At 40.3% G+C, this 19,335-nt stretch overlaps 5 protein-coding genes across 5 annotated transcripts in view; 3 read left to right on the top strand and 2 right to left on the bottom strand.

Moving 5' to 3' along the window:
- LOC145440387 (prolyl-tRNA synthetase associated domain-containing protein 1-like) overlaps nucleotides 1–19,335 on the top strand; it is a 193,896-nt gene that overhangs the window by 131,616 nt on the left and 42,945 nt on the right. The window lies entirely within an intron of this gene.
- Nucleotides 2,201–3,197, top strand: LOC145441530 (thioredoxin reductase-like selenoprotein T). Its single transcript, XM_080319416.1, has one exon. It carries the CDS (start codon nucleotides 2,275–2,277, stop codon nucleotides 2,863–2,865), a length of 591 nt encoding a protein of 196 aa, XP_080175542.1. The 5' UTR covers nucleotides 2,201–2,274; the 3' UTR covers nucleotides 2,866–3,197.
- On the bottom strand, nucleotides 4,215–5,449 carry LOC145441531 (putative ribosome biogenesis protein RLP24). Its single transcript, XM_080319418.1, has one exon. It carries the CDS (start codon nucleotides 5,019–5,021, stop codon nucleotides 4,533–4,535), a length of 489 nt encoding a protein of 162 aa, XP_080175544.1. The 5' UTR covers nucleotides 5,022–5,449; the 3' UTR covers nucleotides 4,215–4,532.
- On the bottom strand, nucleotides 12,435–13,938 carry LOC145440376 (solute carrier family 25 member 3-like). Its single transcript, XM_080317973.1, has 2 exons — nucleotides 12,773–13,938; nucleotides 12,435–12,710 (listed from the first exon to the last, which is right to left on the bottom strand). Exons 1-2 carry the CDS (start codon nucleotides 13,674–13,676, stop codon nucleotides 12,544–12,546), a joined length of 1,071 nt encoding a protein of 356 aa, XP_080174099.1. The 5' UTR covers nucleotides 13,677–13,938; the 3' UTR covers nucleotides 12,435–12,543.
- LOC145440374 (uncharacterized) lies at nucleotides 14,196–19,127 on the top strand. The gene is made up of 2 exons (XM_080317967.1): nucleotides 14,196–17,588; nucleotides 17,837–19,127. Exons 1-2 carry the CDS (start codon nucleotides 17,093–17,095, stop codon nucleotides 18,598–18,600), a joined length of 1,260 nt encoding a protein of 419 aa, XP_080174093.1. The 5' UTR covers nucleotides 14,196–17,092; the 3' UTR covers nucleotides 18,601–19,127.

Genomic DNA, 19,335 nt, shown 5'->3' with positions numbered 1-19,335 from the left:
CACAAGTACAGCGTACGCGCGTCAACGAAGAACATCTACCATACGATCAGGACGAAATACAAGAAAACGCATTGCTCTCATATGCCGGACCCCAATTGTGGAACAGTATCTCGCCGACAGTCGTCGAGCATGTCCGCATTCAAGTCTAAGTACAAGCAATTTCTTCTAAAAGAATACTAGCAAGCCTTCAGGATTACCGGACCACGACCTAACATCGACCTCGCCCTCCGCCACATGCCACCTCATTTTGTCGCTTCCGTCTTATATTCTCTGCATTACTTTTCATTCAGTGTGCACTGTGCATGCCTCCTCTTTACATCGCCTAGGCCAAAGTGGGTGTCTGATTCCATAGACTACTCCGAGTCGCTTCGACATCAATTCCTGTCATTTCATTGTATCGCATTTTTGTGGTGTATTGAACTGATAAAATTGCAAATAAACCGATGATGCTTCTTTTCGACAATCATGTCAAGAAGGGAGTTTGATCATTTAATGTAATCATACTGATCAATATTTTTTCAACTTCCTGTCCATCCGGTACATACACAGCGCTAAACAGGATTGGAGATTCCATAATATCAGATCAGTTGGCTCTTGACACATCGTATTGTACATTGTGTGTGACTTGTTCAGATGAAAAATATAACCCAACGAATATTGATATTGGCAGGTTATGATTTCTGCCGTGTCATTGTTTTGTAGTTGACTCAGAGATGAGCATGGATTAGGATTAGGTTTTGAAAAAACAGGATTTGTGAAATTTTGTCGGATTTGGATTATACATTTTTTCAAAACGGATTTGGATTGGATTTACCTATTTTCTGGGACATTGAAATGTCGTGTGGCGAATGGCGACAAACTTTATTCAGATCAGTTATTAATGATCTTATGGTTACTAAGTTATCTTGAATCAAGTGAATCGTTGGTTGTGAAAGAAAATTTTCGAATCCCTCCATTGCATAAATTAGTATTTTTTCTGAATTTCCAGTTGCAATCGGATTAGGATTGGACATGGACTTGAATATGAAAAAGGGTATGGATTAGGATTTGGATTTGACGGTTTGGATTGGATTAGGACATAGAAATTTCAAATCCGCTCATCTCTGAGTTGACTCCGGTACTGTAGTCTGTGTATTATTTTACAGTTTAGGAATTTTGATTCCATTCACCTTTGTGGGTTGGATTGTCATCTGTCATGTATATAGGTTATGTAAATGGACAGGATTTGATTGCATCGCTCTTTTCTCGTTATCTGTGCTGTCTCGCAGATAACGTTACCGTGAAGCATAATACAGATGACTTGTATGTTTTGATGTGAAGTGAGCCAAATAAGCGTTTCACAACTGACTACTGTGATTTCTAATTGTGATGTTGCGGCCACGAAGTCGGGTGGTACGGTACCAAAATTTTGCTTTACAGAAACAGAAACATGACATATATGATATTGTCTGTATTAAGACGAAATGCCCGGTATTCACGTTGATTGTATGTTTGATATTGAATTTTGAAAGGGTAAAATCCGAAACTATATGTTTTTTTCTTCTGGTAAGCAGGTAACAGAGAGTATCTTTGCCTATATATAATATCAGTAACCGTATAAGATCTGACAGGTTCGACAATAATATGTCATGGGGTGACCACACAAAAGATGTGATGACTTTTTGAATATCCTTGTAATTAACAGTTGCAAATTAAATCGGCGGGATATTTCTTCATGTTAATGTTACTATAAAGGATTACTCTGTTGAGTGTAGTTTCTCACAGGTCACATGTACAATATATAATATGGGTTGCTTTGCTTGAGTATGCTACATGCATGTGCATTGTGCAACTTGAGAACTGGCTGTGCACACTGTGACACTGTACAGTATTTCCGGACTTCCCGGAACCTGCAATTGCACAGATAGATTCGGAATTTGTGCATTGAGCTCGAACCAAAAAGTAAGAGCCCATATATGATGGTTGTTGTAAAACCTTGATTTGATCCCGAATATAGTCATGAATATGAAATGTTCTCTCTTTTTGTATTAAGTGTTTGACGACTAAAAAAGGTCAATTTGCTGCAAAGTAGTCGACACATGAAACCTAGTTTTTCTTGTATCTTTAGTCAACCTACTGGGCGATCAGCATTATCTGTATAGATTTCCTATGTTTATTTATATACGTGTTGCGACTTCGACAAGGTATATGGATGATAATTTATATCCTTCCCCTCATTTTTCAAGAGTTCTGCATAAATAGTACTGGCTGTTGGTTGGATTTCCACATTCAAGAATGGGTTGGCTTACCACCACATGCTCCGTCCTTGTGCTGTGCCTTGCGGTATCTTGGATGGACAGCTCTGCAGCAAGCGACATTGAGGAGATGCCTGTCAGAGGACTGAAGACAAAGTTTGCAACACCCGTTCTCAAATTTTTAGTCTGTACCTCCTGAGGGTACCGGCGCGCGTCTGACGAATATGCCCGTATCATTGGGCAACGTTTTTCAGACATAAAAATTGAGGCGGGAAATTATCCCCCTCCCCAAGCCTATCAAGCTGTTGCATCAATTATTTCTATCGCTAAATTTGTCTTCATCGGTTGTGTGTTGGGAGGATTGAATCCTTTCCCTGCTCTGGGAATGGATACTCCTCAGATATACAACTGGGCACGAGAAAATACTATTTATGCAGTGATGATGACATTTTTCATTTGTAACGCTATCGAGACCCAACTGATATCCACTGGAGCATTCGAGATTGTGTTAAACGATGTTACAGTCTGGTCCAAACTACAATCTGGAAGGATACCACGGGTGGATGAGCTACTTCAGATCATAGAATATGAAATGAAGGGGGCTGGCAACTTCGACAGCAAACATTCTTAAATTGAGGTTTAATTTCTATGAAGCATGTTGTACAATCTTGCAATATTTTCTCATTCTTTTCATTCACAACCGCGAGATGGTACTTGTTCGCTCCCTTCAATAATGTTGGCTTGAAATTCAATGATGGAAATTTTTTAAAGCACTAATGCGGAAATTTCTTGATAATGTTCATCATTGATAGGCTGGTGAATCATTCAAGCCAAATGTTATTAAATCGATGCAAACTCGACCACTTGAAGTGATATTTGCTTGCTCTGATGATTATCGGTATTTTGTATATATATCCAAGTCGTTGAAAGTGTAGGAATAAAAGGATATGCCTGAGAAACAGAGATCCGCGTTCTCAATTGTCTTGAAACACGAATCCAATAGCTACAGCCCAGAGTGGAATCGGTGGCAACGGCACGCGAGCATTTATATCTGATCACGTCGATTAATGAATTATGCTGACGTCACAAAGCGATACCAGAGTCCAGATCCAGAATAAGGCGCTTGCGCTTAACAATGAACGCAAGCCAGCGTGGCATTTGCGCAACAACGAATATACGGCGTAACCCTAGTCCGGCGTATACTGGGTCTATTTAGCACATTGTGTCGTTTAATATATAATTCAGGATCGAATCACAGCGAAAAATATTTCCGTCGCGCGGATGAAATTTTCCAATCACATGAGAAATCCGTCTTTCACGCACGACATGTTGTCGAAAACAACCACCAGTCTGAGCTACAGCCAACTAACACATTTGAGAATGATTGGAATATGATCAATCAATCCACCTTCACTTGTCCCCTCAACTGGTCAAGTTGGTATCTTTATGTGGCTATATAAATCTATATATTGAAAGAGACCGAGACCTGTCAACATAGCTCAATGCTACTCATGTTTTAAGGACCAATTGCGATTGTCACTTGACCAAAACTACGGTCCCTTTCTAGAAATCATGAAAGTCCGATCACCGAACTAGAAACCTGGTGATTCTACATTTTGTACAGGATAACTCGATAAAGGGTCATCTTTCTGATTCTAATTACCCACAGTTGAACGATGCTGCCATAGTGTTCGGAGGACATATGGTAACCCTAACTGAACTGACAACCTGGAGCACACATAAACTGACAAGCTTGAGCACTTGTAGAGAAAATCATACATTCAATATCCACATAATTGAAAGATCACTCCTTGCCAGTATCAAAACATTTTCACCACACGAAATACAAAAATTGATAGCAGAACCTCCTACAAAGTAGTTGACCGAATAGTTGGCAAAGCACTTCTCATACAAATCAACATTCGCAATAGTCAATTTCCCCAATGTCTACATCAGAAACAGCAGCGGAGTACTGACTCGTTTTAGTCACAATTTTATTCGTTCAACTTATATCCGTTATCAGTGTTCTTGATATATCGTAATTTGATCAATTTTGATAAGCCTTTTCACAAATCACCATTACATTTACACCAGTCCTCTAAGTGTGACTTCGACAATGGTGATAACTATCCGCGTCATGAAGTGTTTGGACCATGTACTGGCCAAATACAGTTGCGGTTGCATGAACAAGAAAGAATACCCAAAAGTTTGTGTCGACGTCTCAAGTAACCATTGCATTTACCACACATTGTGTGCAACGTTGCCACATAAAGTAACATATACAGATATAAATACTCATTAATTACATTCCAACATCTCCTCTGGCTCTTCCATCATTTCAACCATGGCTTCTTCCTTCTGTTTTTCTGTCGCAGCAGGAGATTTTATCAAGTTGATATTTTGTTTCACTTCTTTGAAATCAGCCTCTTTCATGAGCTGTTTACCAACTTTCAGTCTGTTAATAATAAATTGACCCTGCCGTTTCGTTTTGATTTGTTCAACCCGTTTCATTGCTTTGATACTCTCGCTCCATAATTGACGATCATATTTGATTGGGCAATTCTTCCTTTTTTCGAACTCCAGCGATGCATCGGTTGTAAGCTCTTTTCCATGCGACTTGCGGAATGCTTTTGTCCACCTTACTTTTCTTGGATTACGCTTCTTCTTGAAGGCTTTCCTGCATTTGGAGCGGCAAAATCGGAACATTTTGCAATCGTTCCTAACGAAACATATACCATGGCCAGGATAAACTGGCGAGGAGCAGAAATAACATTTCTCAATTCTCATGTTTATTCAATTGTTTCTGCAATTACAATTACATGCAAAGGAAAATTATTATAGTATTTCTCAGGGTAGCAATGTCAAGATTAATTATTCACAATATCCCGAACCAACTTCCTTATGGTATTTCGATCCTCAACCCAAAATGGAATCAGTGCCTCATGCACACGAAAGATACCACTCACATGTATGACACTAGCAACTTTTGTCTTGGCACACCAAATATATTGCGCTTAGCGTATACTGCTGGGATTCCAACCCAGTCGCCAACACCTTCAAACAGTAAAGTACTATTATAGGCTATATGCTTACCGACACATGCCACTTCAGATTCATCACTTGTTCTTGTTCGAAATATACTCTCATAGGTACATCAATTCAATATATTATTCAATTGATTAGTGTTCTTGTTATGTTCATATTAAACTGTGTTACTGCACTTTCATTCATTCAATTCAGTGTAAATCCCTCATATTTCTATGTTCTTTTATCAATTTCATCAAGCCAAGATATGATTGAGACTGAGAGAATATTAAATCGTATCGAATCCTTCCTATTTGTTTTTTAACTCCATCGCAATATTCTGGAATTTTGAAACGATGAAATTAAACCTCTGCACTTGACCTGTAATTTCCACAATATCACCCCCACTCCACCATCGTTCATCGACGCTCGTACTGTTATTTTGAGACGGGACTCGAGTCTACGACACGCTGCCGCTTTCTAACTTCGTCATATATATAACCATAGATACACAGCGATGTGGTTTGGAGGGTTTAACGACCATGTCGGGTGGGAAGGAATTTTGCATAGTGCACCGTGCTATTATAGCTTTACTACCTGTCTTTCGGCCTCTGAATTTACCGGTATGACTTTTCCAACTTAGCTTAACGCCTTTCTTCTAATGAGCAGAAGTCACTTATTCAGAACTGGAATATCTTTGGTAGGATGGATCACCGGACCTGTAGTTGAACATCATCTGGCCGGATATCCGACATTCGTATGTCCAATGGCTCCATTCAAATCGAAATACAAGCAATTTCTAATCAATCAATACTAGTCAGTCCTCCGGATTACCGGACCAACACCTGACACATCTACCTCGCCTACTATAGATAACTAACCTACGGAGATAACTAACGCCTATACCGACTACTGAGCTATAATATATTATAAACACTACCGACACATGGAGCATTCATTTTTGTCGATTAATTTCATGTTGTCCTTTCTTAAATTAGGGTTACCATATTTTGGAAATCTGAAAAGAGGACACTTTTTCGGACTTGCAAAATCGTAGGAGAATCTTGAATAAATTGTAAATTATTCCCACTTCGTGGTCGGTTGACTTACAAAAGGTCAACTTTCGCTCAGCGCCCAAAATACAGTTTTTACCTTCCCATTATCAGGTGGTTGACTAAAAAAAGGTCAACTTTCCGGCTCACCTCCAGAAATACCCGCTGGAGAGTTACTTCGAAGCAGGGTTGTAATGACTCGACTCGAGTCGGACACTCGAGTCACGATTTTCTGATGAATCGGCTTGACTCGAGTCATTTTCTCAAAATACGGAAATGACTCGACTCAACTCGAGTCAATTTGTGTATTGACTCGACTACTCGAGTCATTGCGCATGACAATGTCCACCTTTTTTGAAAATCGCATGACGTTCGAAACTTTTCGGACATCATGCGGCGGTTTCTTAATTTCAACGTTTTATCGCCGCCAATCATTGTAGGAGAGGACTTCACAGAGTCGCGTAGGGGAGATGTGGTACCGATGAATCACTGGGACCGAAAATACTTTGAAAATTCTCAATGATAATTCCACGATTACACTCCGTGAACTTGTCTACAGTTGCATGCTGCCAAAATCTTTCATCACATACAAAAAAATTCGACGTGCGCGAGCTATGGGTCTCTCACAGATGTTTTTTGTTTTGCGTGGTGTAAACTAAATTCAAATCGACATATACGTTTTTCCTTGTAACCTTCAACAGGAACAAACCAGCAATAATTTTTATCGTGAAGTGTAGGGCTTATCAGGCTATATAATGGCACCTATGATTTTTTTCGGTACCTTCCTTGGGTGGAATTTTTTCGATTCATGTATAAAATTCGTAGGGTGGGGACCGATGATACAATAGCCAAATCAAGCAAAATAATCAAGCATACTAATCCTGAAACAAGTGAAACATGCCTACGTACAGAAAATATTTATGTAATAATTGCATATGATGTTTTATCGCTATAACGAGGTATTTGGAAGTCGCACTGTCGATTTTCGGGCAATATGTATGTACCCTCAAATTTATAAGCTCGAGCCTAAATCGAAACGTGATTTTATGACAACATTTGAGTTAATATTCATTCTATTTTTTGACGGTTGCGACCAAACATTCTTCTTTGGCTTGCTGTAGCTTAGATTATAATACTGAGCAAGAAAAGTTGTCACGTTTGAGTTTTTTAGGGTATATGTGTCATAGGTCCCCGGGTCGTGTGCCATTGGACCCACCGGGTGGGGACCGATGATACGTTCGAGCATCAAATTTTGAACGTCCATAGATATTTTTTGAAAAGACGGATATTCATGTATATGTGCGCGATAGGTAGAGCTTGTATCTAAGTGATGAGCCAGCAAAAGATCTGATGTTTTCGGCTGAACATTTTGGGGCCAGCGATCATTTTCCAATTTTCGATCCATCGGTACCACATCTCCCCTACTTCCCGAGACGTCATGTCTTGGTGTCTACTAGTTCTTCAACCGGGTGTATCGTACCCTACGGTGTACCAAAATTTTAAAAGGGTGTACCGCTCGGATGGGGTGTACAGGGGTGTACCAGATCCGCATCACACTGGACTGATGACTATCACACTAAATAGACGGGTTTATGCTTCAGAACATGTTGGCCGGGTGTGCAACATCGTACAATGTTCATATCAACTGATATGCAGCTTGTAAATTACATTCCTTTTGCGATGTCATAAGCAACTACTTCTAGTCATTTAAACGTTGGCATATACTGGACTACTTGGTTCATTTCGGAGTATAGAACAGGATGGGGAGTTGACATGTGTTAAGCCCAGGGCTGTGGAGTCGGTAAATTTTACCACCGACTCCGGCTCCGACTCCGACTCCACACATTTTTAATATACCGACTCCGACTCCGACTCCGACTCCTGAGTCTTTAAACGTACCGACTCCGACTCCGACTCCGACTCCTGGGTCTTTAAACGTACCGACTCCGACTCCGACTCCCGACTCCGACTCCAGCATTATTACCAATTTACTTCGAAAATTATATGCCACATTGTCGGTTGAATGACTATCATACAACCATTAAACATATGCAAACATATGATTAACGGTGGCATGCTAAATTGTTTCATTGTGGCACAGCTCGAATTATCCACTATGCAATTAACATGAAAGAAAAATTTGCTAAATATCCTTCCTTTTTCAAGTTTTTATAACATGGACTCTCTAATATCCTGAAATGTATGAATCATTCAAATATGGCAGATATCCAATCCTGTATAATAAAAATGTAGAAAAAAAATCCAAGTGTAGCTCTTGTGTATGAGTCAGCAACTAATAAAGAGATTGAACTTACTAATTTTGTCATTGCACACTATCCTGATTACAAGCATACACACTCTTACTACTAATAGACATTGGTCATAAATGGAATTTAGTTAAGTATAGTCAAAGACCATAGCCTATATGTCTAGTCTACATGTACATCAAGTATTCAAGGATTGGGACTTGCAGTCTTTCTTAATCATTTGTTCGACCAAAACAGCTAAGCTACACTACAAACATTTTCAATTTTGTCAAGTGGGAAGCATGGTTTGGTCGTATTTACATCATTTTTACAATTTTACAAAACCAGCCGATGCATTTGCTCAGTCACAGTATCATGGTACAATTCCAAAAATTGCATCAATTTTGACTGCATCGCGAAAACTCATCTTGCGATTTTCTTCCCCTCTGCAACTGAGTTGTAGTTTGCAAGAGATGTCTAATTTTATCAATATCAGGGGTGGGCAACTTTTTCGGCGAAAGGGACACCTGAGATTTACGAACCATTGCGCGGGCAATTGGAATGTTGATAACCTTTTTTTGTCGTCGATAGGAGCGAACCGAATTAGGTTACATTGCACACAGGACTTATATTAATACGCTCTAAATTGATAACAATATGTCATGCAACAGTGCAGTGCGCAATCAGGTCATGGTCGCACGAAGCGCGAAATTTTTTTGCAAGATAACGACTGAATTAGGCTATATCAATAAATATGTCGCTAACATACATTGGGGGTCGCATCTGTGTACTACTGGGCTCATTTGGCAAGGACAGGATTATTCGACGTTTAGACATAGTAAAATCGACGGTATCAGTGAACATGCCTCTATAATTTTGTGCAAATGTTTTGTCGACGATCTCGCTGCGAGTGCACAAGCGAAGCCGCATGTTGAACGACACGTTATCTCCTAATTGCGAATAATTAGACTCAATTCTGTGAATATAATATGTATTTATAATTTTCAGAAGGGGGCTCAAATACTGAATGCAAGAAGTGACAATGAATCATGCGAAGTACCGAGAAAAATTTCAAGTCAAATTAATTTGCTATGAAATATTCTACTTTATGGTCATATACGAAGATCTGGGATAAATGTTGCTGACCCCTGGATACGTCAATGCGTCAGAACTGTTGTTTTAGTCATCATCAAATTTCGCGGTCATGCTAATCAAATTTTGGTTGGCCTTGCAATTGTACCTGATGTCATGAATAATTTCGAAAATTACCTCGCAGGCCACGCCTAACCTTCTCCTGTGCCAAATTTGGCGTGCGTGCCACAGGCTGGCCGCACCTGATCTGTATGGTTATTAATAACAGTGATTGGTGGTACATAAAAATTATATTGAAAATTATTTGAAGGCGAATGTTTTCATGATAGAGAAGTTGGAGTCGGAGTCGGAGTCGAAGTCAGGGTCATTCTCCCAAACTCCGACTCCGACTCCAGTCAGTCTTTTCCCACGGACTCCGACTCCGACTCCGACTCCAGCTATTATAGTTTTCACGACTCCGACTCCGACTCCGACTCCATCAAGCGAAAATTACCCCGACTCCGACTCCGACTCCACCGACTCCGACTCCGACTCCACAGCCCTGGTTAAGCCGTCACTCACGTTCGGACCACGAATTTCCGGTTTAGCGTCATTGCCCGTTTACACTAGAATCTATCCATTATCTTAGCTCTAAAAGCTGTAAAGCAGGAGGAATTGCCAAAAGGGAGGATATTTAGGCGTCCTTGGAGGACATTTTCAAAAACCTGAAAACGGAGGACAAATCCTCCTAAAGGAGGAAGTATGGTAACCCTAGTCTATAATGATTCATGAGGAAACCACCATGAGAGCTCAGACATTTTGAAATGGTAGTTCCTGCAAGATGTGCAGTGGAGGTATAATTGCATTGGCGTAGCCAGGGGCCATCCACATTTTCGTAAATTTTCGTATAGTATCATGAAGTCAAATATTTCGCGGCAGATTTATTAAACTACGCGAATTTACAGTATAGCTAAGGGTTACCATATTTCTGTTAGATAGTGTAATGGTTATGCGTCCGGCTTCTCGAGCGGTAGGTCGTGGGTTCGATCCCCGGCCGGGTCATACCAAAGACTCGAAAATTGGTATCCGCAGCTATCCTGCTAGGCGCTCAGCAATCACGGATAGCATGGAGGAGAAAAAAAAAACGGGGGCGCAGACTAGATGACCTCATGGGGCCGTATCGCAACTCCGTCGTCAAAGCATATCGATGGTGCAGGCGAAAAAGAATACCATATCTCTCTCTCTCTCTCTGTGACCAAAACTCCTGACACTCTTTAGCGCCTACTAGTGGATTTTAAAATGAGTTATGAGCACACTTCCTATCAATATGACGTCACACTATCAAAGCTTTGCTGACCAGAGGTGGTGACGATCCGGTTCAGGCGTGTGTGGCTGCGTGTTGTGTTTCAGCCCCTTCCCATCCAAGTATACAATGATTTTGGGCTCACCATAGAGTAATCGATGCAACTTGTGGGAGGCTTGATCAGTGATCGGAGCTGATATTTTAGTGCGTCATGTGGTCAGGGGTGTATGAGTTTCGAGTAAACGTAAAAGGGTGTACCACTACGAAAAAGGTTGAAGAGCACTGCTATATATGACATCGAAGTACGGTCGTGAATGGCAAGGAGGTTAAACAGTAAACACCCATGGATAAGGGTTGCTACATGGAATCACTGTGTTATGTGGTCAGGGGTGTACGAGCTTATATTCAACGTTGAAAGGGTGTACCATGACGAAAAAGGTTGGAAGCACTGTCCTAGATTATAAGCACCAATCAGGGCCAAAATGTAGGTTTCTAATAGCCGCACAGCCACAGGCTGCACGGAGCGCACCGCCAGACTAAAGCATCCCAACGGCCACTTAAGATATTAGCATGCCGTTCTCTCATAATTGCTAATACATTCGGAGTCATTGCTGTATATTGAACTGAACATATTTTGAATTAATCACAAAATTCTCTGCTTTACTTCAATTTGAGTAAATTTTCAAAAAATTTGGAGGTAGCGCATGGTCCTTTCAACCTATTGGGTATGCCAATGTCACCACAATGTTTGTACATGTACTGTACAGTACACTCCAACACACAATGTGATGTAGTGAACGGAGAGGTAGATGTCTAAACATTGTAGCATCCACTCCTGCCTATAGCACGATACAATGGTGTTAATCCTGCAGTTTTTAACTCTGAATTTTGACTACAACAGATGAATCCATTGCAAGCTAAGATGAAATCATCTGAGACCAATATGTACTATTGGAAAATTAGGGCACCTCTCCGACTCTTCATATATTGAATCAACAATATCCACTCCACTTTTGGAAATCAAATTTTTCCACCCAGAATCTGCCCGTAACAAATTGGAAACTGTGACTATAACTCCCGTAGAGTCAAACGTTTGACTCGTTGGTGATGACTAATAGAGTGGTGAGGATATACTTGAACTAGTCACCAATTGCAGTCAGTCTCAGTTGGAGGTGCGATCTGTCAAGTATCTTCACTTGACATGGCAGTTGCTAATTTCTAGCCGACGACGAATAGTCTGATTTTGGCACCTGAACAATTCCGAGTGTCAAATGAGTGCTTTATTTTGCCCTGTCTTGATCGATCGCACTACAGAAAATAGAAAAATACGACAACGTAGGATTTAGTTTCAGCTTCCAGGCATGGAGTGTATCTATGATGAATGATGATGCATGTCAGATCTCAGGTAACTATAAAGAATGTATAACTAAATTGCAGCGTCGTAACTCTGTCCGGGATTAACCCTGAAATAACTCGAACACAGTTTACAAAATGCAATATCGGATTACTGACGGCAATGTTCTATTTATACTTGACATAACTTCAAACAGGTTAACTAAGTCAGAGTTTGTCTAATTTTAGTAGTCCCAAAATCAATCCGAAACGTGGCAAAGCTACAATTTTCCTTGGGCTTGTAACTTGGCTTTCAAGCTTGCTGGCATTTCTGGTGGCGGCGGTCGTGGCAGGCGGAAGTATACCTTCACAGAGTCGTAAATGAACCATTGCAAGGCAGTGAGAGTACCGATCATGATGATACGTGCAGTTAGGCCCTTCCATACTCCTAAAAACAAATTCACAGTGTAAGAAAAGTCCATGTAAATGAGTTTCATATAATGTACTTACCCATTGGTCCAAGTTTCTTCAAAGCCTGAACTGGAGTGCTTCCTGCATCCTTATTCAATAAAGAAACAACCGAATCAGCAGGGTGGGAAACGACAGCACAAAATACTCCAGCAATATATCCGGCAACAAACGTAACAACAAGTTGTTCTCCTTTTGTGCATTCTGCCCTTGGCTTCGGCACGACGTTTTTGTATAGAGCTTCGACAGTTCTCTCGAAGCAGGCAAATTTCATCATTGTGTAGGGAATTTGTCTCATCCACAGTGGTACAAGCCCCTTGTAGAAGGCAGCAACACCTTCCTCTGATTTCATTTTTGGAAAAGCTTCCCGAAGAGTGTTTGCGTATCCTGGTTTCGTTTGAATACGCACTTTGCAGGCTTCCATGGGCGCAAGTGCTATGTCTGCAAAGAACTCTGCAGAAGCGCTAGCGGCCAAGTACAAGGAAGTTCTCCACAGATAAGTGTTTTCTTCCCCGATGAGGTTGCTGTAGACATTTTTGAAAACTTCATAGAAACCGAACTTGCACAGACCTTGCATCGAGTATCCGATGAAGGTCGGAGCCCAACCTTTTGCGAGTCCCCTTGCCCCGTCTTCTCTCAAAGTGACTTTGAAACCAGTGAAAATACCCTTGTACTTGTCGGGGTCGACTTGAATTCGGCATTTGATCAAATCAAGAGGAACAATTGCAGTATGTGTGAGTCCACAACTAAGAATTCCGCCGAATCCGCATATAGCGTAATACTTCGCCGAGCCGAATTCACAACTGTCTTCTGTGTTTGCAACCGCCAGTCTCCGCGTTGACTCGGTTGGAACTTCGGTCAATTTCGGTCGCTCCTCGCATAACGCTTTAATATCTGGCGTTCCGAAGATATTTCCTTTGGCGAGAGATAACATTGAGCTCGGCATGGCTTTGACTTATTGGTCGACGACTTCGCAACCTTTTAGGATAAAGATCAACAAAGTAATACTTCTAACGGAAGCGCAGTATATATTGACCCGTCCTGAGCTTGATGACCCACCTTGACGAATGACCGAAATGGACGCGGTCGAGTGACACCCACTGGTGACACCTAGCAGAGGTTATTCATACCGGTATTTCGCAACATCACTTGTAGGTTATCTCACTTGACTCAGTTCGAAATTCATCTCACAACGCCGAGATAAATATCTTATTAATATATTTTTGCGCCCTAAACAAGTACGGATTTTATACACTTACACGCATCATACATCCGCGGAGACCTGCCAACGTTGCGTTTTAAATGACGTATGCATTACGCAATAGGAAGATATCTTACGCAACATAATAATGGCATGCGACGAAAATAGAATCAATGATGCGCATACAAGTACTTCTTGAATCATAGCCTTTACAAAGGCTATGCTTGAATCTTGCTTGATACAACAAAGACTAATAAAAGATTTATTAACTGAGTAATTGTTAAAGGGATTTGGTATTGACAGTCGACAGTCGTCAAGGTATATCTCATATCTTACATAGGCTTACCATATTTTGGAAATCTGAAAAGAGGAAACTTTTTCAGAAACTTCAGACTTGCAAAACCGGAGAACAATTCTCAAAAACCGGTGAATTTTTCCCACATTGCCAGGTGGAAGACTAAAAAAAAAGGTCTTCTTTTCGCTCAGAGCTCGAAATACCGTTTTTCTCCCCACATTGTCGGGTGGAAGACTAAAAAAAAAGGTATTCTTTTCGCTCAGAGCTAAAATCACCGTTTTTCACTCCGAAATACCCGCCGGAGCGTCACTTCTGTGCTAATTTGCGGCATATCGCTCGCAATTTGCTCTAAATCTTACCTAAATTTTCAAAAAAGAGGACAAAATCTCAAAAAAGAGGACAAAAGGGCGTCCTCCGAGGACACTTTCAAAAAAGTCAAAAAAGGGGACGTATGGTAAGCCTAATCTTACATTAATGGCGAAACGAAATTCCTAAACAATTCAACGCAAGTTGTTCGGTTTATTGGCATTTTTTATAAGTTCAATACACCACAAATAAATGCGATACAATGAAAAGATAAGAAGGTGTCGAAACGACTTGGAGTAGTCTGCGGAATCAGACACCCACCTTGGCCTAGGCAACAGGCCTAGTTTGCTCCCAATCCCACGAACTGTACTATTCATTTACGCTAATTTCGAATCTACACAGAGTTGTTGACGTTCACGAGCTACAGGGCGCGAAGGGCGCTGGGTGAGAGTGCCGTCATGTTTGTGGACGAAAAAACATATGTTACGATGAAAATTTTACGATAAGTTCAGTTTCATCCAATAAAATACCGAGTGATCGCGACGCAATGAAAAGATGTGGAACAGTTGAAACGACTCCACCATGGCTGCAACTATTGTAAAAGCGTATTAACGTGATCTACTGATCGTGTTGAACATGTTCGTGGAATGGATGTCTCGACCATTTTGATGAATACAGGCGGAAAGTATGCGTAGATAAAAGATTCAGATTACACGCTCTATTGGAAGTATATTACATCGCCATATATTATATAATATGTATTGTAGAATATCCCTGCAACCGATCAAACGTTCCGCATTAGTAGTCAAATACGATGACCTTTTAGACTTAGAGGAAGTGCATGTCAACAATAATAAGACAAAAATTCTCGCCGCTTTAGCCCCGATCCCGACCGCAGCATTTTTGCTCCAGCCGTACTCGCTTGGGTCAAGTCAGAAGGCAACTGTACAAGTAGAGTTCGTTTGCCCATAGTTGCCAATTGGCAGTATTCTGCCACTGGATTTACTGATCTAGGTTTTTATTTTTGATCCTGCATGCGATAGTATTCTCAAAAATACTAGGAGGAGAAAGGGCCAATATGGAATAGGTGTCTCATGCACACCAAAGATTCTACTAATTGTACACAGGTGTGACACTGGGAACAGCCTTGGCACACCAACACCACACCTGAACGTACTGGGATTCCAACCCGGAGAAAGGGTGTGCCGAACTCGAATGTGATGATAGGAATACGCATGAGAGATGGGAAGCTGTCCGCTAAGAAGACAAATACCAACACTGAGGAGGGCTGGTTTGATTATGTTCCCACTAAGGTCATTCAAGCCGACAAGATAGCGTAATTGTGGAGCGTCTGGCTCTTGATCGGTAGGCCGTGGGTTCAACCCATGCTGGGTCAGACTAAAGACCGGATTAGTAACACTGGTATCCATGGCTTCCAAGCTTGGCGCTCAGCATTACCGAGATAGCATGGAGGGTTGGTGCAAGACTTAGAAATCCTTACAAGGCTATATCTGCACCTTCCTTGACCCACAACATATGTGCCTCTTGCAGCCGTGGTGTGCATATGCACAGATCGTGTGTATGCATATCATGAGTCATGTCAGGCACGGCACGTTACCATATAGGGTTTATATTCTAGCAACACCTTTATTTCCAAACAAGCAATGGAATTGACAAAAATACGATGATTAGCAGTTGTACACCACTAAAACAGTGGTTCTAACGACAATATTTCTCTGCTCCCTTTATTTCAGTCATATCTAGCGTTACCTCGATGCATGCGATGTGATGAATGCAAGAGATTTAACTGTGAAAGTGATATTGGAATTTGGTTCATTCTCATTAAATCACGATTCGGGTTGGTCTGGAGGCCAGGCACCTTTTGATTTAGAAGTGATTCAGCAGTGCGAGTGCGATCACAGATGTTTGGACCCTATTTTTGCATAGGCACAATTATAATATTATACATGCAATGTGCATATAACAATTTCGCATTGGCGCTTTCGCTTTTGTGAATAACTACTTTTAGGTCCATTTTTTGCATAAAACTTTTTGTCTTCCCGGAAAGGGGTGTCAATGTCAGCAACTTGTTCCTAACGGTGACTAGAGTGAAACTATAACACCGGGGGCAGATGGTTATAATGTGGCCTATGAACCTACTCAAGATTTTCCGTCTTGTGGAATTATTTAATGGAAGTGTTTCTTACTAAAAATCACCCCTGGTCAATACAGTGTACTCTTTCTATTTTTATATTTATTGCTTAGAGGTAAGTTAAAATCATATACAATTTGCTAAGTCTTTCATGTAGCATGTGTTGAAACATATGCATTTTTTATTTATATTCTCTGTTCTGAATGATTAAGCCATTTATTGCCTCAAAAACCAGCCATATTCTTCGAGTGGCAATTTTTATGGACATGATATGTACTGTCAACAGATCGATCAATACCGTATCGTCTTACGGATTTCCAACATCATCAGTTGCATATATTGTAAAATGATGGTTTGGTTAACTGCTATTAGTCAAACCATATAGTTATAGTTCACGTTCAGCTATAGATGCTTGCCGAATTATCAATGTATGAATCTGAAGAAAATTTGAGAACATCGACTCAAATAACATATTTTGGAGCCGAAGTAATTGAAAATGTTAATAGTGAAAGAGATATCCCGAGAAGTTATCGGAAGAGAAATCAAATCAACTCTGAGGAATCGACAAATGATGATTCTACTTCAAGTACTAGAAATGCGAGTAATTTGGATTCTCAAAGCCCATCAGAAACATCCCCAGATCCCATTGCTGCCAAGCTTGACAGAATGAGCGAGTTTTTCACGTACACAAACATATGTGCAATGTCCATGATGGGTTGCATTATCAGAATTGGGCTAGAAAAATCAATGGACTCGGCACATCTTGGTGTGGAAAGTTCTGATTATGTCATATTTCAAGCGTTCATTGCAAACATGGTTGGAAGCTTTATATTAGGAGTTTTAACTGGTTCTACACTGAAGAAGATTGCGGGAATGTTACCAGTATCTGTTGGAATTTCCACTGGTTAGTCAATTTCAAGTTCTTCACTGTGAATCAAGCTTTGGAATTTGAAAATAGAAGTTACATGTTACTGCTCCAGTATTATTTCAGTATTGTGTAATGTGTAGTAGGTCAATCTTACCCCCATTTTTGAATGGAATATATGTTGGAATTTTGTCATGATACTATGGAATATATGTTAGAATTTTGTAATGACACTATAGAATTCACCATCAGAAATATAATAATAGTGAAGAATATTTTGCTTACAGGTCTCTGCGGCTCAATTACTACTTTTTCGAAATTCAATCAGCAAGTATCACTGATGATCGTGGGTGATTCGAGTCCAAGCGGAAATCGTTATTTCACAGCATTTCTATCTATATTGCTTGGTCTGGCAGCTCCTACATCATCATTTATCTTTGGACATGATCTCTCAACAATATTTAGCCGTCATTTTCATCATAGTGAATCAACCAATGGCGCTATGCCTAAATCTCTACTAATTGCAAAAATAATGAACTATCTTCTTGTCACGCTTCTGATTTTGTCTTGGTTTACGTTGCTAATTTTAGCTATCATTTATCGCAAACAATACTATGTCATTTTGAACTTATCGAGTGTTTTACTGGCACCTTTCGGAGCTTTGTGTAGATTTGCATTCGCAAGTCTCAACAAAAAACAGTACAAGTTTGAATTTTTAAACCCAATACCTATTGGAACACTATTTGCAAATTTATTAGGTTCATTAGTTCTTTCTGCCGTGAGTGTGACCTTGACTTGGGTGGAGCTATCATGTGGCTGGACAGCTTTCTTGAACGCCATCGGAAGTGGGTTTTGTGCATGTTTGACAACGGTGTCAACACTGATATCTGAAATTCAACTCATGAGAGGCGAAGGTCGTCTTGCGTATTCTCATATTTACCCATTATGTACAATATGTATTTGCTTGGGCTTGTCGACAGTCATGAATGGTGTTAGTTATTCGTTTTCTTCAGACATTGATTCTCTAAAGGGAAATAATACATGCTCATAATATAATTCTAATTTTATATAACAGTTCCTATGATTAAACATTTGGTCCGGACACTACTACTTCTACTTCGATTTTATTGTGAACCGGGAATTTTTTACTGAAGTATTGGTCCTTGATACCACTATTTGATGTTTCATACTGAATCTGTATCATTATGTTATAGTCAATTTTACTCGAAAATTCTTCTGACTGCAATACTCTGAGATTGTATCTTTGATGTATTAAATTGGAAGTAAGAGAGACAGTTCATTTGTCATCTGCACCATTAAAGTACTGCGATGATGGAGACAAGAAGGAACCACAAAGGGTGTTGGGTCAACATCACCGTTATCCTCGCCACGCTATCCCGGATTGCTGACCATGTAATTCGTGAATACCAGTTTTACAAGCAAGCCTTTGATATGATGTGACCTAGCCAGAAGTCGTATGCTCTACAGTCGAATTATCTTGCTGAGGAAGCTGAAGAAATATTGTCAGTCACTTTCATTTTTACACTCATCTTTCCAATATATGCAAATTCAATTAGACTGATGTGTGATTTTTATATATTTCTCAAAAGATATTCAATGTGCGACTATTGAATTTGAGCAAGCTCTAATGAAACAAGTTACCATGTTAAATGTGTCAATAATGGTAGTAACTGGTGCAAATAACTACCACGAGAATTATTAATGAAATAACATAATAGCTATCAGTAAACAGGATGTGTCCTTTAGCTCCTTACCCGACTGAAAT

This window comes from Botryllus schlosseri, chromosome 6 (genome assembly GCF_051294905.1).
Source record: "Botryllus schlosseri isolate E-star chromosome 6, Bs_hap1, whole genome shotgun sequence".
NCBI classification, from domain to species: Eukaryota; Metazoa; Chordata; class Ascidiacea; order Stolidobranchia; family Styelidae; genus Botryllus; species Botryllus schlosseri.
Note: the sequence above shows the minus strand (reverse complement) of the source record. Positions and strands in the feature narration are given on the sequence as shown.

Bases quoted from the DNA above. Each gene is read 5' to 3' on its own strand.
- LOC145440374 (XM_080317967.1), top strand. From the start codon at position 17,093: ATGCTTGCCGAATTATCAATGTATGAATCTGAAGAAAATTTGAGAACA. The intron at 17,589-17,836 runs GTTAGTCAATTT...TTTTGCTTACAG, and splicing joins ATCTGTTGGAATTTCCACTG to GTCTCTGCGGCTCAATTACT.
- LOC145440376 (XM_080317973.1), bottom strand. From the start codon at position 13,676: ATGCCGAGCTCAATGTTATCTCTCGCCAAAGGAAATATCTTCGGAACG. The intron at 12,711-12,772 runs GTAAGTACATTA...ATTTGTTTTTAG, and splicing joins GAAGAAACTTGGACCAATGG to GAGTATGGAAGGGCCTAACT.
- LOC145441531 (XM_080319418.1), bottom strand. From the start codon at position 5,021: ATGAGAATTGAGAAATGTTATTTCTGCTCCTCGCCAGTTTATCCTGGC.